We start from the raw sequence: 22,002 nt of genomic DNA, 5'->3' as shown, positions 1-22,002 counted from the left end.
AGCTGCAGCAATGACACCAGTCACGCATTTGTTTGCACTCTGTATGAAACAACATGGTGTAAAATAAACTTTATTTCCTGCAATTTTTCACTCACAGGCAGCTCTGAGCAGGAATATGTTTCTGTGCAGCAACAGGGTGCCATGAATCCTGTTCCCTTCAGCGGGGACACGTCCCTGTAGGCACAGACACACACAGGTGGCACTGAGGCACGGGCGCTCCCGGCGCGCCCCGCAGAGCCACTTCCCCAGGCGCGCTGTGCCCTCTCCAGAGGCCCACGCTGCCGCCAGGGCCGCATAAGTTTTCCCCGAGCTTTTGTCCTTCTCCGTCCGGAGCGCCTCCGCGGCCCAAAAAAAGCCCGTTTTTCTTCCCAAAAAGCTGTGTGCTCCAGGTGAGGCTCGAACTCACAACCTCGGCATTGCTCGGCTTTGTACTGCTGTATAAGTACCGCGCGCTAACCGATTGCGCCACTGGAGCCCTGACACCAAGCCGTCCTGAACCGTTTATCAAGGACTCGCCCGGGCCGGCGGGGGAAGCGCACCGCACTCCCGCCCGCACCCCGCGCTCAGCGGCGGCCCGAGGCCACCCCGGCTCCGTGCCTGGGCCGCGCTACCCCGTTAGCGGCGCGGGGAAGGCATGACGGCGCTGGAGGACGCCGCACCGCTCGGGGAAGGCGGCGCCCGCGAGCAAGGGAGAGAGGCGAGACGCGAGCGGCGGCGGGGCCCGGACAAAGCCCTCCCGGCCCGGCCTCCACGCTGGGCGGGCGGCAGCGGCCGTGGCGGTGCCGGCAGAGCCCGGCCCCCTCCGCCGCCGGGCGGGGCGGGGCGGCCGTGGCCGGTGACGGGCGGCAGCGCCGTGGCCTGAGCGCCCTACGGCAGCCGCGGGTCGGAGCCGTCCTCAGTTCCGTTTTCCGGGGACGAGACCGACGGAGCCCGGCCCCGAGTCGTGCGGGATCGAGCCTCCTGACGACCCTCGGTAAAGGCTCGGGCCGCTGGGGCAGCGAAGTTCAGGCTCTCGCTCATGGCCTGCCGTGGGGCCATGATGCACCCTCGGTCGTGCTCAGGACCAGGCCGCAGCAAAAAGTGACCAGTTACTGTCGGGGAACTAAATGTTGATATCTGCAGTATCGCCGCTGTGTGTGACACGAGGGGTGCCTGGCACTCTCAAAACAATTGTTCAACACCACGTGTGCATTGTTAAAGTATACCTCCAGCATGGATTTATTCTGCAGTCAGATCTGTCCTACCTTATGTGGCAAAAAGATGGTAAACATAATCATCATCAGCAGAAATTTAAACCCAAGTGTGACTCCACTACCTCTCTTCCCCCATGATCCCCATGGTAAATGACCCAACTCTTTTTGAACAGAGAGAATGTGCTCCTCACTTGCCGAGGAAGTTTGTCTGCTATTAATATTATTACTGTGGGCATTACCTAAAATACATTTCAGTGGTAATCACCATTGACAGGTGAAGCAGCCTGCAAATGCTGTATGTGATCCTTGATGAAGGTGTCAGGCTTGGAAAAGAGAACTGACAGTTCATTTCTGGAGAGAAATTTTTCATCATTTAGGTATACCTATGGCATACCAGAAAATGGCAGCAGCCTTCATTACCCTTAACATCATTATGGTAACAAAACAGTCTATATCTCACAAAGATTGCTGTGGGGGAAAAAAAAAAAGGTAGTATGGAGAATGTAGTTTAAAAAGTATATAACCCAGTGTAAATATTTAACTTGTATTTTTTTGTTAACATATTTTTCTCACTGAACACAAGCTTGTAAATTTAAATCTTCAATGGGTTTGGTGATTGAGGAAGGTAGAAAATGAGAGTGTTGTCCAAAATGCAACTTTTTCCAGTAACCCTTTTTTCCTGTACCCTCAATGCAATAAATGAATTATTGTCATGTAGCAGTTTTGTGCTTCAGTACTCTTGCACTTCTCTGGCAACAAAAGGTTACCCATCAAGTCCTTACCTTTGCATAAAAGGAAAGAAGAACAGAAACTCCAGGTGCTGGAACAGGCTTTGATGGATGTGAAGAGCATTGTGAAAAAGACTAGCAAGTAAAATCTAGGCCCCAATCAGTTCCTGAGGTGTGTGAGATGGACATATTTACACGGATGCCACAGAGACTGTAACACTGGTTCTTTTCTGTGCCTGTCCAATACCCTCCACAGAAATAGTTTTATAGCCTTTCATGACATGCAGTTATCTGCATTTCTTAGCCTCACTGTTATATGCATGAAGTGGCAATTAATTTCATTTTTCAAAACCTACTGATTTTCAGAAGGTTTCAGAAAATCTACCCTGTGAAAATAGCCTCAGCCTTATACTAATGGTGAATTTTTTAAGTGAACTTTGTTTCCTCCCTGAGTAGGTTTAACTGTCAGGTTTTCGTACCTCATAACAGCCACAAAATGGATTTATGAGCCTGCAACTGAGAAAGTTTTCTCTGCAGGTAATAGTACCTTGTATTCTGCCTGGTGGGGAAAAGCAGAGACTAGGGATTAGAGCAGTGGCTGTGGACAAGAGCTCTGCAGTTAAAACTGGTACTTTAATACCATGATGAACAGGGATTGGCTCAATCAATGCCAGGATCTGGTTTTTTTCCTGCTGTGACTCTGGAGATTCTCTTGGCTTTCATGTCCAACAAATGGAGTCCTGCTCTGCAATACAAGATACTAATGATGGGGTAGACCTTTACAAAACCACGGTCATTAACTAGTGTCTGCACTTCTCCAGTCCTTCCAGTCTGGGTCATAATCCCTTAAGTGAAAGTGCATTTTAAATAAAAGCTCTCTTTCCTTCACAGCTAAGAACAGAACCGCCAGCAGCCTGCAGAACAAAAAGTACCAAAATGTACCTGTCTCTAAGTTAAAAACCAGGCCTTATGTGTTTGCTGTGTGGTCGTGTCTCACCACAGCCAGAAACTGCTAGAAATTTCATGTGCTACATAAGTGATGTGGTGGTGGTGTTTTGCAGTAGAATGAAATAATAACTACTTTGGGCTTATTTCAGAGGAAATTATGGCTAGTCCCATTGTAATTGTATCAATACAGTGGAACTGTAATCCACATGGGGATTTTTTAATCTCAAAATGAACGGATTTTTTCCTGTTCCATAAATTACATAATGAGTTTAAACTAAACTGCAAAGAGTGATAGAGACAAAGGTAAAACAGAGTCACTCTTACAAATACTTGATAAAAGCACACTATTAGTTCAAAGTCACACTCTGTTTCTTTCTTCTGGTGGAAGATTACAACAGTACGAGTTAAAGAACTCCCAGTTTTGTACTGCTCATCATGCTGAGTTTTTGGGCCTGTAGCTGCGCTGCTCATAGTGCAAGCCATGGAGAATGTGCCACTCGCTTTTAACCAGATCATTTTATCACCTCATATCCATACACATCCACTAAGCACAGTGTAGATAAAAGTGGAAGACTGAGATACGTCAAGAGCAAAGTGCTAAGATATTGTAATGTCTTGGGATTTTTTTGTTTACCCACTCATCTCCTGTGTTTGGAGTCTGTTTATAGATTTATTTATTTAAAAAATTGGGGGTGGCAGGGAACAGAGCAAGCAGTTCTCTAGCAACTGTGTACATCTTCAACAGCAACTTGTGAGGGAATAGAAACTAATAAAGACCTGGAAAGTCTGTTTCTTCTCAGTTTCTTTTTTGCCAGTGTCCTGGTTTGAGAGGAAGTGAGTTTTTTGGGATCTGTGGTCAAACCAATAGGTGCTCAGATTTGAATATTGGCACCTGGTGTGGCCGCTGAGGACATGGATATGCCTCTGAGAACACAGGGGGTTAAAAGCAGAGCACTCCCAGGAAAAGTCTCTCTTGGGTTCTGGTGCAGCCAGGTGAGGTAGGCCTGGGCCCTGAGGATGGAAGGGTGGAGGAGCACCAAGAGACATCGGGCAGCCACTCCCCCTCCAGGAGAGAGAGAGAGAGAGCTGGTGCTGGTGCTTGTGCCACCTTGAATTTGGATAGCACGGCCGGCGAGAGGGAGTGGGGTGAGAAGGTGCCCAGCAGGGCAGCGTGGGAGTTCTGGACAGGCAGAGCCTGATGGATAATGGAAACCTTACGGATTTTCTTAAATGATGGAAACCTTAGGGATGCTGCTCCCGCTGAATGAGAAGAGAGATAGAAATGAGATAAGAGGAAATGGGCCACGAGAGATGTAGAGAAGACTCTTAGGTGGGAGGAGGTGATGGAGTGGCCTTTGGCTGGACTTTTCTTGTATAGCCGTGGACAGAACCATTTTTCCTGTGACACAGAGCCTTCATTTAGGGGGAGGCAATGGCTCAGAGCCAAGAGAGTGCAGTGATGTCATGTGAAGGAGTGTGTGAACAGAGATGACGGATGAGGAGGGTGGTGGTGCCCTCGATCTTCAGTGGAGGAGAAGATCTCTGTTCTTGAGACCCCTTGGCCCCAGGGGATGAAATCTGGGGGGGACAGGTGTCCCAAAAGTGAGACACTGTGTACCCTTAAAAAGGAGAACCCTAGAAGCAGCTCTGGTCCATGTTCAGTGGTGAGAGCACTGGACATGGAAGGAAGAGGTCACAATGGCAGTGATCTCCAGACGGTGCCACGTGTGACAGGAAACACATGAGGTCTCAACTGTGTTTCCAGGGGAAGCCTATGGCACAAGAGGGACTCCTCACTCCTTGATGAACTGAGAATTGATTATCTGAAGGATGGTGATGGATGAGAGTTGGTGATCTGAGGGATGGATGTATTGGAAATTTGGTGGGGGGAGGAGGAATCTTTTTGGAAGGTTTTAATTCTTTCTGTGTCTTTCTTTTTACATATAGTTGTAAGTTAATAAAGTTTTCTCTTCTTTATTCTTAAGTTGGAGCCTGCTTTGCTCTATTCCTAGTCACAGCTCACAGCAGACACCAGGGAGGATGGATTTTCATAGGGGCACTGGCATTGTGCCAGCGTCAAACCGTGACAGCCTGACAATTTGATGCACTTTCCCAAAGGGCATCACAGAATCAGGGTCAGCTCTCCGCAAGCCCTGCTATAACATTGGCAGAGTGGATCAGATTAAGATGAGCATTTATGGACAGCTACTCTTGGTCTTAAAAATGCAGGAGACATCTGTGTTTTGGCTACTTGACAAAAGACGATCCCAGTATTTTCAAATAAATACACATACCACAAACATTCAGCTGTAAAATGTTGAAGGGAGGTTTCTGTATAAGACTTCAAAGGACTGAATGTCCCAGCCTCACTGACTTTTTCTGACTGTGTTATAAGGCTATTTTTGTAATGTTCACACTCCAGTTGATGCAATACAGAGAATTAAGAAACCCCCTGTAGACAAAACCCAGTCTCCAGTAAAAATATATATTTTTAAAACACTAGTCAATTATTAGCCAAGCTGCTGGAGCATTAGTGCTCCCTATGAAGTAACCTTTGGCTGATGGACCTGTCCCTTTTGACACTGAAGCCTGGAGACACCTCTCCTAGCAGCCAATCCCCTGAGCACTGGGGCTGGAATCACAGGCAAACTGCTCACGGAGAAAGCACTCTGCAAATTCTGATATCTCGGGCAAAAGTTTCATAGCTGGTGGGCCATGGAGCTTCTTGTGAATGTAAGAAAATGGATAGAGGAAAACAAAGCTGCCTTTTTGCCACCTGTTTGCAATAAGCTTATGTAAGTAAATGAAGATTTTTTTTTTTAAACAAGTTATTATATATACAAATATTCCTAGCTACATGAGGAAGCTGCAATAATGCATACATGGTAAAGATACTTGTCTCAACTCAAAGTCACTTGTAGGCAGGGAGACTGAGTTAAAAGAATTTGTGTCAGGCTCTGTGACAACAAACTCCTAGAAATTGGAGGAGATGGCATCACATCCAAAACCAAATTACAACCTGAAGTAGCTAAAGCTGCTGAGAATCATTCCAACATCACAGAGGAGCCAAAGCTGCAGGAGCAATCAAAATTAGAAGGCTATATTGCTGGAAAACAAGGAAAAAGGAAGGGCAGAGGTACCAGAGGATCAGATTTCCAGGGCATTCCCAGATCTGTCAAGGCAGGAGGGTAGGGAGCCTGAAGGGGTGGTTTACAGCCATTTATTTACTGTTTTCTTAATGAGACAGCCAGTATAAGGAAAAAAGTGTGGGCATTATGCAGTTGTATGTGCACCATGCATATGCTCTGTGTCAAAGCTTGTTAACAAATTCCAATGTAAATTATCCAATGTGTCTCAAAATATTAACGAGGATTTCTTTGTCAGTGAAGCTGAGGGGAATATACTTTGTCTAAAACTCTGTATGCAGAAAGCTTTCATTAGGAAGTATTCTCTCTATGAAGTGACATAGATCCAGGTTTTATAAAGAAATGAAAAAGCATTTTCTTTCCATAACTTTAATTAAAAAAAAAAAACTTCCTTTACAATTTTAGTCATTAAAAAAAAATGCCTCTTGCCCTTCCCTTAAGTGCTATCTCTAATGAAAAGCTGAATGGGCAGTAATGTATCAGTGACATTAATTTCCATTCACAGGGGCAAAGGTTACTTTTCAAAGCAATGGTTACAAGAAAAAAGAAAAGGTAAAGAGTGCATAATTACTGCCATGTCTGTGTAGTTCTACAGCTGTGCATAGAACTGAAAAATTCTGAAACTTGAATCACTGCAAGTGTTCCCATTTCTTTAATTTTCAAAATGGATTTTAGGAAGCGTTTTATGACGTATATTCATTTCTGAAGCCTACCAATGATAATGGGAAAATTTTAGTATTTTATTTATATGGAATATTCACGTGTTTCTTTCCTTATCAGCACAATGAATCTTCTTTCTGCTTACTACACTGTTCTGTATTGCTTACTAGTAGTTCTGTAAATCTGAAATGTGGCATCTATCACAGACCTTTGCCCATAAACATTTTAAGAAGTTACAGTGAAACGAGAAACATTTCTTGTGATAAAAATTACACAGTTTAAAACAAAATCCATTTTTCCAACATGGCTTTAGCCTGTGTAGAAGGAGAGTAAAACCATGTACTGCATGGGTTCTGAGTCTACCACTATCTGCATCTGGTGCTACCTAAATGCTTTCAGGATTTTCCAAAAGGTTTTAGGTGATTTTTCAAGAAGCAGCTAATAGATTTTCAACTTTTTTTCAAAGGCTTGATCCTTCATGTGCTGTAAAGCAATCTTCTCACTGCCCCACTGCCTCATGGAAGGCAACCACCTCAAAATTTAAGTAACTTACTTTGTTTCAATGAAGAAGACTTAGCAGTTTAAACTAGGTCTTACAGCAAATCAGTAGGGCTTTTGGTATCTAAAGTTATTACAGCTTTCAGGCTTTTATGACATTGTGTTCCATACATTTGAGAGGATCACAATTTTTAAATACCTATTTGGGATTGCAACATACAACCTCAATTCCTGAACTACTCCCTATTTAGAGTTTTAGCAAAGTAAAGAAAATGATGCATCTAATTAAATTGCAGCTCTGACATTGTACTTTAATGACACTATCTCGTAAGTTTAAATGCTTTTTAACCTCAACAATGAGCAATTAGTGCAAAATCAAACCCCTCGACACAGCTGATTTTCACAGGTACTTCTAAAGCTCTTCTGAGTTCAGAATATGATGCTTACTTTTCAAAAGGACTACTAAGTATGGTCATGGACCATCTGATTCTTTGTAGTCTTACCACGTTTTTAAAGGGTTACCTGCTGGTACCATTTTCTTTATAGGAATGAGAACAGAAATGTTAGAGTATGGAAAACATAATACTCCATTAATTAGGTCCTTATTCTAACAATAGTACAGTCAAGTAATTTTCACATCCCTGAAACCTTTACAATACTCCTACCTGCATTTTAGTAGTCTTAACTGAAACCTTTCTTTGTTATATTTCATAACAATAAATAATTGTTAAATATAACAATATTTAAAGCAACTATATTAACCAGATAACTTTATTTAACAAGGTGGGCACACTGAGTTCCTGCTCATATTTCATAGCTGGAATCTTTTAATGGTGTCAGTATACATTTGTTAATCATTAAATGATTAACCCATAGCCCAGGTAAATCTATGGGATAATTAATCATAAATTTGCCAAATTAAGAAATCAAGCAGTAATTAGCAGTATTTTCATTTTTACTTAGTGAACTAATAACAAAACTGAATGTTTATAAAAAAAAAAAAACTAACCCATCTTAAGAGCAGACTACAAGATACACAGATTGCCTTTCTCTTATTTTATTCTTCAGGGTTAGTTTTCATTTATTTCATTAATTATTTTTTGTATTGCTGCTGTTTCAGTCATCCTGCTCTTCTTTAGTAGAAGTGTTCATTAATGCAGAAGCATTTCAGTGTGCTGTTGAAAGGGAATATTAAATCTGTGTGGTACAAACAATTTGGATTTCAGTTCCTTATGATACAGATATGAAGCCCAGTGCTGTCAAATATACAGCTTCCTATGGAGAAAACAGTCAATTCTAATTCTTTAGTTTTATTTGACCAACTAATTTGTCACTGTTACTTGTTAACTGCTTTACTAGTCCCCACTGTGTTGGTCATTATCATTTAAACATTCTTCACAGAAAAAGTGATAACGCCAGCAGATTGAATATGCGTGTGCCACCGCTCAGAACAGCCTCTCTCAATTAAGCCTTACAAGGTGCTGACACAGGGACACGTTGTTATTGTTCGCTGTGTTTCAGGGGATTGTGGCCCTGCTGGTTCCCTGTTGCTGCCCAGAGCCTCTTCATTGCAAAGCAGAGGTTAATACACCTCAGTTCACTTGTCCAACAGCAGACAAACAAATTTTGATTCACAGCTAACAGGCCTGATTTTGAGGGGCTTGTTTAGCAAAGGAAAACCTGCTACCTTACCTTTATATTAGTGTGAATGGACTGATAGGTAATTGAGGTGATATCCATTCCTTGTGATAGCTGAGAGGAATGCTGACTGGGGCTCTTAAGAGGGGCAGAGTTAAGAAATTACCTGGAATCTCCTTTTCTGAAATAGCCACAACCACAATGAAACCATTGTAATGTTATTCCAGTTTAGCAAAACCAGTATAAGCAGAACAGAAATTAGCTGGCAATTCTTACCATCAGTACTGCTGGTAATTCTACCAATGGGGCGGGGGGTTGGGGGGAAGTATGTTTTTACCTTTATTAACTTTTAAGAGTTTTACCTTTACATAATCAGCTCAGGTTGAAAAACCTCTATTCTAGTTCCTGTCTCTTAGGTAACATTCTTTATCTTTTCAATTCAAAGCTCTTTTCAAGCTGGCAGCTATTGTTGTCCCCTTTTCATAGCTGGAGGCATTGAAACTCCAGGAGGGAGGTAGTTGGCCTCAGGTCACCCAACAGGACAGTGCCAGAGCAGAGAGGTGCATCCAAGGTCTATGAGTTCTTGTACTGGCTGTTGCTTTCCACTCAACATTGTTTCATTGACTCACTGTCCTAAAAAGAATTAAAAATAATAAATGAAATAAATAACATCATGAACAGAAGTAGCTTCAAAATGTCACTTTCTCTTCTAGGCATCGCTATCAATTAAATGTGATGTTTGTTGGAGGGCCAAATGAAAGGAAGGATTATCATATTGAAGAAGGAGAAGAGGTAACCTATAGGCTGTTTACATTATTCAGATTTAATTTATCTATAATGATTAAATGCAGCTACTTTTGAAGCTATAGATTAGCTATGCCAGGCTCAGTGATGTATTTATTAGATCTACTCATAGGTTTAAACAGAATCATTCACCAGAACCATACATACATCTGTGCATATCATCTGTGCATTTTGTTTGAAACAAGCACATGAGTTCAGATCTGTTTTGCTGTAATTAATTTCCAACAGGAAACTAGAGAAAGTGTTTTTACACATCCAAGTGTCTCATTTCAACATTTTGGAACAGAACTTTAGGAAGGTAATGATATTTTTAAAACACTATTTTATTGCAGAAGATTGGTCTGTATTTGAAAAGTGACTTTGGTATTCAAAAATCAAAAATATTTTAATTCACTAGAAATTTCTCTTTTTGTGGACTTTGTAAGAATCATCAGCTTTTCAGCTTTCATTTGAGTTTGTAAAGAATAGGGTCTTTAAATATTTTTCACATCATTCTCCTGTGCTCAAAGCCATTCCACTGGTGGCTTAAAGTCATTCCAACTTTGAGTTGTGAGTAGCCATTGCACCAAATGCAGCATGGAGGAAGAAAAAGTAGAAATTAACAAATTTGTAACAATTTTCACCTTCTTTGTTTACTGCCTTTTTCTTGGAATTGCTTGCTCTGTCTGGGGACTTCACCACCACTGGCTCTGAAAGAATCCTAAGGGAAAGTGATTACTAGAGGCCTGGAAGTAAGGGTATCAGAATAGAGACAATTTTCCTTGCTTCTCAGCAGAATAATTTAACTTCATGTCATTCCAATGACATTTGGCAACCTAATTTTAAGTATCTTTGGAAACTCAAGCCTAAGCATCTACATAGTTTAAGGCAGAAGTGGGTCAAGTTCCTATAAATCCTTTTGAAAAGAAAGAAAAATTCATTTATTTATCATTGAATCATTTCTCCCCAAACCCACCCCAGCATTTCACAAGAGCCTTCACTGATTTCCTGTTCTAACTGTGCTGTGCAGGTGAGTGTAGTCCTTGCAGACACACAGCTCTGGAAGAGCAGGTGCTGAGTTTTCCCTGGGTGACTCCCACCTGTGCTGGATTGTCACTGCCATCTCTCAGCCCACCTGTGGCTGTGGGCACAGGCACATCCATCATGTGCCAGGTTACCAACACTGTGTCCCTTCTCGTGGGCTGTGCAGGGAGAGCTCTGGCAACATCTGGGACCAGTCCATCATGCTTGGGATTCCTCTAAAACCAAAGTTAGGCTAATTTAACTTCTTGGTTTTTTTCATGCTGCAAGATGTTCCTGTATTTGTAAATAACATGGCCTACCCTTTTATAAAGTCTTTATATGACTTCTCAACAATATAAAGAATTAGCCGTATCTGTAAAGGCATAATTTTTAATTTGCATACTGATGTTGTTGTTAACTCAAGTGGAAACAAGGTTTTTTAGGTATCAGTACATGCTCATTTACACAGTAAGCTTCCCACAGTTATTCAGAAACCAGAAACAGAAACATAACAACCCTATAACATCAGAAACTTGGCAATGCGCAGATCGGAAGCATTATCACTTATGTACCAGTTTAACATATGGGCCAATTTTCTTCAGTTTTATAAAAGTTATTCATTGCATTTTACCATAGCTTTTTATCAGACACATTTACATCTTCCCATGATCTAACTTAGAACCATGTTTCTCATTAGAGAAGAATTGTGAGGTAGAGAGTATCTTAGCAAAAGGGCATATTCCTAAATTAGATTTGGGATTTAAAAAAAAAAAATTCAAAACCATGTTCAGCTTATTATTTTGTCAGAAAAAGGTTAATTTATAGTTCTGGGTGATAATTTGAAGGCAGACTGTATAGGCATACTGTCAGCAGGCCAAATCACGAATGTGAAAACCCACAAATCCTTCAGGCAAATTTAGCTAATGCTGTTCTGCTGTTAGTATTCCCATAGCAAAGAAGGGTTGGTTTGGAGAGAAAGTTAAATTTAGGATTGTTTATATCTGTCCACTCACTATCTCGTGCCTGTTATCACACAGTTTATGGAGTGTCCTGTGGCAGAACTTGTGCTTGAAAGCCTGCAGTTCACAGCAGCAAAGGGTTGGCACGCAGAGATAAGGGCTGAGGAGCATCCTCCTGCTCTCGAGCTGCTCTCTGCAGGTGTATCAGGAAGATTAGGTCTGACTGGCTAATTAGGAAGAAAAAACCCAGAGGCTTGATTTGAAGTCTCTTCAAAGCCTTTTAGAATTGTCTCCTGAACCCATTTAGGCTAAAATGACAGCTAGTCTAGCACAATTTCTTTCCTCCTCTCAACAAGCAGGCATTTCCTAAATAACCCTTATATTTTGTTCCCTCTTAGTTTTTTCTATAGCTCTTCACTGCCTTCTTAAACTTCTGTGCACTACTTCATTACCACCATTCTGCACAAAAAGAGTCTCATACCTGAGACTGTGTTACATGGGACAGGTTTTTTAAAGAGAAATATGAAGCTGTAACTTAGAAGAGTTAAACCATTCACAGTCTTCAGCTGGAATTTACCAGGAAGCAATATTCATTCTTATTTTTAAGTTCCCCTTTGCTCCCTTCTCCATCAGAACAGAGGTAGAGTCAGCATCCATCTACTCAGACATTCTCTGCCTCTTAATCAGACTCATTCAAAATGAAATGCTTTGGGAAATGCATCTTCTGTTGGAACATGGCAAAAAAGCGCTGTGAGGATGGACCTATATATCTAATACTGACAGAACTTTCTAGGAAGTGTTTGTGCTACGTAATGAGTTCTGAGGGTTTCAAAAGAATCATTATTCTGATGTGCCTCATTTGTCAAAGTAGTTTTGTGTTCCATGGACTAGTAACTACAATTCTTGTGCAGTGAACTCGCTGAGGCCACTGAAAGTTTCTGTGGTAGGCCTGATATGATCACAGAATCACTAAGGTTGGAAAACACTGCCAAGATCATTGAGTCCAACCTTTGCCTGAAACCACCATGGTCTAGATGACCATGGCACTGAGTATCATGTACAGTTGTTTCTGAACACCTCCAGGAATGATGACTCCACCACCTCCCTGGGCAGCCATTTCAATGCCTGACAACTCTATCCATGAAGAAATTCTTTCTGCTGTCCAACTCAAGCCTCCCCTGGCACAGCTTGAGGGTGTGTCCTCTTGTGCTCAACCTTTCAGAGCTATGGGGTAGCAGGTACTAGGGAACAGTCCTCAACATATCTTTGTCTTGTCACAAATTCTATGGTATGATGAAAAATCCAAGAGGAGTTTCAGTGTTAACATGGCCTACGGGCTTCATGGTGTATTTACTGGGTTTTTACTTACTTGTAAAGCCTGAGGGTAGAAAAAAAAAAAAAAAAAAAACAAACCTTCTTCCAAAGAAGTAAGTGAAAACTCAAGAGCACCATATATTTTGGAGAAAGTTAATGACAGAGAAACCCCATGATCATAACAAATCCTAGCTCTAGTACAAGAATTCAGAATTTATTTACTGCAATGTGTGGGCTGCTTTGGGGAAAAGTGAAATATGCTAACAGCTAAATCTAGGATTACAAAAGTAGTTAGGCTGCTATCTCTTTACCCACCTCAGTCTACCATTTACACACAGTGAATTTCAACTGACCTTGATTTTGCTGACTTTGATTTCTTAACACTTTACATTCTGATGTTGAGTCTATGTAAAACAGTGCAGTTCCTTGCAGAGAAATTCAAATCAGCTTTTCATCTACCACCTGCAACACATTTGCATTGACACAAACCCCACTTGGATTTAGAAGTCCCACTTCTCACTGTGCTGTATTTTACCCTAAATTTCTGCTCTCAGCATCTAGGTTGTTTCCTATGGATAGAGCCACCTAATTGTTGGCACAGTCCCACAAACCAAACCCTCATACTGCAGTCCTAAAGAGAACTCTCAGAGAAGGAGCTCCCCCTCCTTTGATCACCTTGGTGAATCTCTTCAGCTTCCTCTAGCACATTCACATGGTCTGACTGAGATACAACTTCATGCTTTGAAACATGATACAGGTTTGAGGTCTCATCTGCCACATCTCATCTGAGTTTTGATTTCTCTTTCTCTCCCTCTCCCACAGACACCACAAGTAAGACTTGGCTCCAGTTTCTGACAGATTATCTGCCTAAATGCAGCCTGACCCCTTCTAGAGTATGCTGCTATCCAGTCAGCATGCTTTTGAGAAACTCTCCCCTCTCAGATCAATTTGTCCTTGGCATTTTACAAGGACAGTGGATGTCTGAAAACAAGGGGAAAGTGGGGCTCAGTGAGCATTCCCATAGGTTGTTTTGTGGTGCTTATATTCAAATAAATCTCAGAACCTGAATCACAGCAAAGCAAGAGAAACATTTTTGCTTCTTTACATTTAAAAAAACCCCACATTTATCTGGCAAAGACTCTTAGAATATTTTAATAAGAAACAAAGCTCCTATTAAAATGTAATAAGAATTATGATCCTTTTCCATCAGAAGGAGATTGTGTCTTCAGAAATCGTTTTGCTGTGTAAGATTGTTGGTAAGAGTTTTGGCTAGTATTCAGATCTCACAGATGACATGTAAATGAGCAGAGGGAAGTAAAAAAAACCAAACCACACCAAAAGCCCTCAACATAGTTTTCTCTACCTTCCTCATCTGTTTCTTGTAGACTTCTGATGGCTGAAAAACCCTTGTGATGAGAAAGGGAGAAAAGTGTTTTTCTGTATCCAAATAGATCAGTCACCACTGAAGTCTGGAGAGCACCCAGGCTCTACTCCCACATCAGAATTGGATTTGCTCTGCAAATTAATTTAATGCTTAGCCATATGACAAGCAATACAAGCCAGGATGTACCAAGCCAGAGCCTAATCCCAGAAGTGGCTGAGCAATCCCAAATTCCATTTTTAGATGCAGGCAGAACTGAAAGTATCTTACTACTTTAGAGGTCTGTAAGTAAGCTGTCAGTTATCAAAGCCCTCATGGAGCTCCAAGTTCCTGTGTCTAGGCAGAGTTTGATATCAAAGGTGGATCCAAATTAAATTACATTCACTGCTGTACATGAAATAAAATAGACTTGTGGGTTTTTTAGTTAGTCAATACAAACCAATTACAGATCCTGTCTTCTTCCACTACTAGATGCTTCTTTGTTTACTCTGCTAGGATACACATACCGGGATGAAGGAGCAATTCTCACCACACTAATATAGTGAGGATGTTAGTGCTTCTTTTAAGGTAGCATCCACTTGTTCTACTACCCTGTAGAAATTTCTGTCAAGACAAGCAGCTTCAGCAATGCCTCCACTGATGGCAACAGTGAATTCCTACCTCTGTGCATCTCCCCTTCTTGCCTCCAGAAATGCCAGCATGCTTTATTCTATGAGTCTTCATAATTGAATGGAATATCCCTGTACAGAATTGAGAGTGATTGGGAGTGATTCAGCCACTCTACCTTCCCCTGCAGGCATAATGCTATCAGGTTTGAAGCATGATCAAAAAGGGTGAGGCAGACTAAGGAAGGGGGATGTATTTCTCCTACAGCAGAGAAAATTTAAGGGAAATTAAATTAATTTTAAAAAAACCCTCTCAGTCTTAAGGTGTTTTCATTTGAGTTTCGTAGGTATATCTGCAGTTTTAATGATCATATTGAGTAATGTTATGAAATAATGTTATGCTTGGGGCAAAGAAGCACTCTTAGGTGCTTCATAATTTCTAGAGGTAAGATGAGCATTAATAAAGGAGATGTTTTTAGTGTAATCATATTGAGAAGATATGACATAGTAAGCAGAAATCTAAACAAAACGCTGAAGTCTGGAAAAGAAGAAAGGAGGAAGATACAATAATAAATATATAAGCACATTTAGTAACAAAGGATAAAAAGAATGGTGAACAACCTTTGTTTCTTCCTTGAGACACATTTTTCACCCAGAAAGAGACAAAATTCATGCCCAGTTGTGAGCTATTATGCAGTAGCAATATACAAATCCAGGCTTTTCTACAAGAAGAGATATATTCATTTCATGTAACAAGAGGCCTTGCCATTAATAACATGTTGATGGAGCAGAAATATTGCACATTTCCACAGTTTTTAGTACTGCTGGGGAGAATGGATACTAGATCATTGCAGTAAGAACAGCACAGCTGGGAAAGTTTATATTTTCAAGTGGTATGAACTCTATTGGATTACTATGCTATAGGTGTATATATTTGTGTATATGCATATATATACACCTGAATCTTCTAACTTTTTGATTTTTTTTTTCCAAGAGAGACTTCTGGAAACATTAGATTTGCCCAAAAGGCAAAAGTCAGTCAGTATTTAGAAAAAAGTTTTCAAGAAAAAGACAGTGTTGCCAATCTGGCCTCTGAAATGGGCGTGGACTGTAACTCACTGAGATATTAAATAGCTGACAGTTTCCTTGATAAAAAGTTCAGGTTATATTATAAGCAAAGCAGTATATTCACTAATTGCTGCCACTTGTCTTAATCACAGTTACATCAGACGATTTATGGATGACTGAAGCACTCAGGCAATTTAAAAGAAAAAAAGTTTTTAAGAACAGACCATAATTTTCAGTGAAAGGTACTATTTAAATTCAGTCAGAAAAACACTTTCATTGACAATGTGTAGCCCACGTCATTACTCCTCTCCCACTGCAAAACAGTTCTTTTAATTCATAACTTACTGTTTATAATCTTTCCTTACGGCTGTCATGCTTTGCCTCTGAACTGGATAGCTGACATCCACTCTCAAGTTTGTCATTTCCAGGAAGGTTTCTCATCTGCATGATTCATGTCAGAACCAGGATAAACTCTACCTCTGCTGTCCTTTTCCTTCTATACACGTCCTGTGCATGTGTTCAGTAATAGCTGCCCCAGTAGCTGCAGGGGAAATAACACTCCAAAGCTCAAGATTTCCAAAATGATACTTTAGGTTTTAGTATTATCAGCGCCATAGGACCCACAGCTGGTGGGACAATCCATCTAGATCATACAGTCTTAGATGAATCTCCTATGAACTGAAGGAGAGGCCATTTCCCCACTGAGATCACTCTCTGTTGTGCAGGGAGCAGCTGGCCCTGCCCAGTGGAAGGAGGGCTGCAGTAGCACTGGGTGCTGGATTTCAGAAATGCCAAGGAAAGCCAGAGCAAAGGAACACAGGGGAATGGACTGCATGAGGATCAGTAGCCTGGCACTGTGGCCTTCTAGACAAGAGTTATAATTTTTCTGTTGTGATGTCCCTGGCACAAGGTGAACTTTTCACTCATGTAAAAGCTCTCAGCATGAGCTTTTTTCCTGTGTATCTTCAGTTCTCCCTATTGTTTTGTTCCCTTGGCAGCATACTTATTCTTTCTCGTGTTCACAGAGGTGTTTCTTCAGTTCCAGGGGTCATGTATTAATATTTAAAAACTCTTTCAGAAATAATACTGGTTAAAAAATTGATTAAACTTTTCTAATGTTGGAAAGAGTTCAGTTCAGGGGGCTTTCTTTCTCCAATGGTTTCTTCTTTCCCCTATTTATTTTTCATTTTGATGAAATTGTAGTGACTTGCTATAAATAAGGGATTTTTTCAATTATAATTCTAACTTTGAATCATGTTTCAGACTACTTCAGCTGCACTAGCACTCTGGTTTCTAGATGTGGTAAAGTGAACATGGAAGGCATGACAAAAGTGACTTCTGGAAATATTACTGCTCTGCACTACATAAAAATGAGGAGGAATATGCCCATTATTTCAGGTCAAAGATACAGATCTGCTTACAGATGATAACCCAGTTCTGTCATGAAACATGAGCTGAGCACCTCAGAGCCCCCACAAAGCAGAGCTGGTTTTGGTCTGAAAGCAGCCATGGAAAGGTCACCAAAGACAGAATTTTGGGTTCAGTGGTTCTATCCTTATACACCCTTAGAATGTAACCCTTTTACATATACACAGTGGGAAGAGCAGCAGCTGTTGCTGGGTTTGAGGGTAGGCACAAAAGTAAAGCAGAACAGCTCCCAAACAGGCAATTTTTCCCAAATGAGGAAGCACCATTAAAAAATTGAAAAAGTACACCAAAAAACCTGGATGTGCATATTTGGAGCTTATTTGGAGAATTGGCATATAATTTGATTGATTAAAAACTCTGCTACATCTGAAATTAAGCTTTCTATATTGTGTAATTAATGGATGCCTGAACTGCAATGTTGAGCCCTCCAAAAAAGTATTCCAAGGGTAAAACCAGGACAGTGGAATTTCACCAGGTCCAGAGAATAGCTCTATATGCAGTTACAGACCTCTTGGATAGATTGTTAATTCTTAGTAAGATAATAGAAATAATACATATTCTGTAACTTTTTTAAAATCAACAGATTTTAGAAGCCAGTTTTTGTTAGAAAAAAATCTGCAAATACTTGCAACTGCAAATTGAATGTATTTATACATGTATTCTTTGTATAGAGAATATAAAGTACAGAATGTTTTGGAGTAACTGCTTTAATGCTATATTATTATTTCTTCAGCTTTTTTACCAGGTTCAAGGAGATATGTGTTTGAAGATAATTGAAAATGGGAAACACAAAGACATTGTCATCCGAGAAGGGGAGGTAAAACAGGATTGTAGTTCTGTTGTAGTTGTACATAAGTATGTTAAATGAACGTTTTATGTGTTATTTAGAATCAATTGATCCCTGTTGTGCAAGAGACAGCATCAGAATTTATTAAAAAAACAAACAAACAAAAGCTTGAATGTTGTATAGAAAAGTTTAAGTAAATAATAGGAAATTACAATAAACTGTGTTCAACATTTGACTGTTTCAATAACAGATAAAAATCCCTCTGAACAACTGGAGCATCTATTCAGATACTCATAGAACATACTGAGAGAAGTTCTTATTCCCCTGCATTGCATGGGATCTGCCATGTGCATTCAGCTGGATCAGTCTTTTATTTACACCTTGCCAGGTACACACTCTCACCCACCCACCCACACCATTAAGCCAACTGCCTAAACTGAGGAATTGAAATGGTTCATACATTTTCAGCCTTCTTTAGTCCTCACAGCTTGCCTTTCCAACCATCACAGTAGGACAGCTTTAAAAGAGCAGTTTACAAATAAAATGTATCCAGTTTTTCCTTGTGGTATTACACTTGCTAAAGCATGGATTGCAGTGCTTTTACCGAGAGCATGAATAGACGCTGGCTGTTACTGCCACTTAGATGTACTACAACTGCCACTCATGGTTATTGACACAAGCTTGGACTGCACTCAAGTCTTGGAAAGGCTTATTAGGTCTAGTGGAGACAGCCTTTAAAATGGAAGGAGTGTTAAACCAATAGCATAATTCCATTGAAAGCATTACAACTTTTTCAGTGACAAAACAGAGCCACGTTTTCCAACTACGAGGTTCTGGTATTACACTTCAGGTGCACACCCAGCTGAGATCTCAGCATGTCAGAGAACTGCTAATGAAAAGGAGCACACAATACTTGGTGGAAGGACTGACACTAGTACAGCTGAGACACCCTCATTAGCTCTGTTTTGTAGACAGAGAAACTTTAATGACTGCCCAGCCTTAGCAAAAACCTCTGTACTGCTGAAGAATACAGGCTTACCAGCTAGCTGCTAGGAAAGGGTTTATTCTCAAGCTTCAGAAATAGACTTCTCTTAACTACATGTTGCCTATTCACTTTGTCACTTGCATGACTAAGTAGCCCCTCATATTTGTTATTTATTTTTGGAGAGAGTAGCACTCCTCATCATGCAATCAAAGGTGCTCACTGTGTTGGGAGGATACATGTGGCTGATTAGTTTAGACATTTTATTGAGCAGACAAAAAAAAATCTGCTTTTTTATTTCCATTTCAATTACTTAGAAATTGCAGTAAGTTTATAACTTTCAGATGAGCAATTGATTAGATTTTCATTTCAATTTTGTCTAGCAATGATGATCAAACCTCAGGAGGAGAGAACTTGGCTGCCATCAAGGCAGTGCTGATTGCAGTCACTGTGTCATCATTCACGGAGAGAGCAAGAAACAGTGTTGGCAGGGCTGTGGGTACCACAGGGTGCAGCTGCAAAGGAGCAACATAGCATCAACAAAAGGGAGGGGAAAAGTGGGGAAAGGAGCAGAAGACTTTGCAGGTTGAGGGGCAGAAAAAGGACAATGCAAAAAGCAAAGACTTCCTGACACTGATGCTTTCTGATTTCTCTTAACAGATGTTCCTGCTACCAGCCAGGATACCTCATTCTCCTCAGAGATACAAAAACACTGTGGGTCTTGTGATTGAGAGGGAAAGATTAAAAACAGAAATGGATGGGCTAAGGTGAAGTATAAACTATTGACTAATCTGTTAGAATTCATAATATAAAATAATTTCTCGTATCAATACAATGATGTGTTTTAATTTCCTGATAATTTATCTGATTCATCCTAGCAATGTTGTACTAATTCTGTCCACACATCTATTTATCTATACATGCATAAACAGAGATCTCATTTAGCATTTGCTTTAGTTAAACAAGGACCATATTGAAATTTCTGAAATACATGCTGTGGTTATAGAAATCTACTTAGGTATTACATACTGCTATTGCCTTAAGTTTTAAAAAAGATCTCAGAGCTCTCTTACAACCCAAATAAAAAAGATTTTTTATCAGTTCAGGCAAGCAGAATATTAATTCCTTTGCAAGCACTGAAAGTAAAGAGATGAAGAGCAGCTTTCTTGTCAAGTGTGTGGGAAGCTAAAAACAAAAGTCAATTTTCTTGCCACTAGTCCCTCTACATTGTAGACACCTCTGCCTAGGTTTTATTGCCTTTTGAGAAGAACATCTTCATGTAAGTGAGTGTTTTGCTTTGTATTCTAGAAGGAGCAGGACTAAGCTTTGTCTTGTGTCCATACAGAACTCACAAGTCTAAGAGGGAAAGTCACAGCAGTATAACATTAGAAAAATCTAGAAAAGTTCTCTTGGTATTAACCAGAGATCACCGACCAAGCAGAATTTATAACTGTCCATATAATCCATACAGATTTAAAACTGCAGTGATATCTGTAAAGTGCTGTTCCTGTCCTTTTACCTACAATTTTGATTGTTGCGTGGGTAGTGTCACAGCAGGAAGATTGCAAGTATGCAGAGCTAGAAAGATATGCTTTATCATTCAAAAAACGAAAAAAGCTACAGAAAGAAACTAAGAAAGGGACCATTCAAGAAAAGAAACCCACAATTAAATTCCAAGCTAAAAAGTCCAGTTCATTTAAAGTATTGCTTACCTATGCACTTCTCTCTTTTTTCCTTTCATTGCAGATCTGTAGATTGTCTGGACTTACAGTATCTTTGAGGTAGAAAAAAAAAGACTAGCGATTTAGATAAAAAAGATTATTATTAAAATAAAAAGAACAAAATAGTAAAAAAAGAACTTAAGTACTAAAGTAAAGTAAACTTTACTTAGAGTAAAACAACCTACCATGTGATATCTGTGATTGGTATGAGAAATGCTGAATGCCTTTTTAGGGATCCAGGCTGATCTAAAGATTTGCACTCCAATATAGGCATGGTCTTGTGGAGAAGCTAAACTAAAAGCTGACTTATGTCTTGCAGGTGGAAATTAACACAACCTCAATTAAAAGTATCTAATCAAATGCTTGAAAATAAATCAGGAGTTTTTAGTGCCCTTGTGTTCACACTGATGTGGTGAATAAAGACATCTGAAGTTTTGGAAGTGAGCAATCTTGTCATGCTTTTGAACCCTACATTCCCTCTGTGTGCTCCTGGGAGAGATGGGGAATTTACCAGAACCCCTAATGTTCTCTTACTTGTTTCAATACCAGCCACCTGCAGCAAAGACTGCACAAGAGGAAATCATAATGCTCTTTCAAGTATACTGACTCAAAGTCTAATAGAACTGTGTTACTGTTCCATTATTTATCATGTCTACAAACCATAGTCATAAATCAGAGTCCCCAGCATGCTGATTACTGCACAAGTGAAGAATAAGTAGCCTGGCCCAGTGTTCCAGCCTAAGTACGTGTCGTGTGCTATGAGAAAAATGATCTAGCTAATCTTAATTCCATGGCAAATAAGTACAAAACCAAATAAGTTTGATGTTATTCATATTGCCAGATACTTTATTTGTACCAAAAAAGATATATTTAGCATCTCTCTTCTCTGTAGATTCTCTGTGTTCAGAATTTGTGCTGGCAGCACAGCTGTTATCTAAATTGGAGGTAGATACTCTTATTCTCTTCAGTGTATCTTTTTGCAAACATGAGGAGCCAGGGAGCTCCTAGAAAATTTCTGGACAGTATTGATACCTATGACAGATATGAACATACAGATATGCACAGGATAATTACATAAGTTTTGTTTTCCTCTTCAGACACACATTGCAATAACTTTAACCTAAAAGACACACGGAACCT

At 40.2% G+C, this 22,002-nt stretch overlaps 1 protein-coding gene and 1 non-coding gene across 3 annotated transcripts in view; one reads left to right on the top strand and one right to left on the bottom strand.

Moving 5' to 3' along the window:
- Positions 1 to 381: 381 nt before the first annotated feature.
- On the bottom strand, positions 382 to 475 carry TRNAI-UAU (transfer RNA isoleucine (anticodon UAU)). Its single transcript has 2 exons — positions 438 to 475; positions 382 to 417 (listed from the first exon to the last, which is right to left on the bottom strand). It is a non-coding gene; the product is annotated as a tRNA-Ile (tRNA).
- A 5,010-nt stretch (positions 476 to 5,485) lies between these two features.
- HAAO (3-hydroxyanthranilate 3,4-dioxygenase) overlaps positions 5,486 to 22,002 on the top strand; it is a 34,826-nt gene continuing 18,309 nt past the window's right edge. For both annotated transcript variants that reach the window (XM_059469546.1, XM_059469545.1), the window contains exons 1-4: positions 5,486 to 5,664; positions 9,525 to 9,603; positions 18,106 to 18,189; positions 19,802 to 19,908. In XM_059469546.1, coding sequence (XP_059325529.1) covers positions 5,585 to 5,664; positions 9,525 to 9,603; positions 18,106 to 18,189; positions 19,802 to 19,908 — 350 coding nt within the window. In that variant the 5' untranslated portion in view covers positions 5,486 to 5,584. The remainder of the gene's footprint in view (positions 5,665 to 9,524; positions 9,604 to 18,105; positions 18,190 to 19,801; positions 19,909 to 22,002) is intronic.

Source organism: Ammospiza nelsoni, chromosome 3 (genome assembly GCF_027579445.1).
Source record: "Ammospiza nelsoni isolate bAmmNel1 chromosome 3, bAmmNel1.pri, whole genome shotgun sequence".
NCBI lineage: Eukaryota > Metazoa > Chordata > Aves > Passeriformes > Passerellidae > Ammospiza > Ammospiza nelsoni.
The sequence above is the reverse complement of the archived record's forward strand: the minus strand, read 5'-3'. Positions and strand labels throughout refer to the sequence as shown.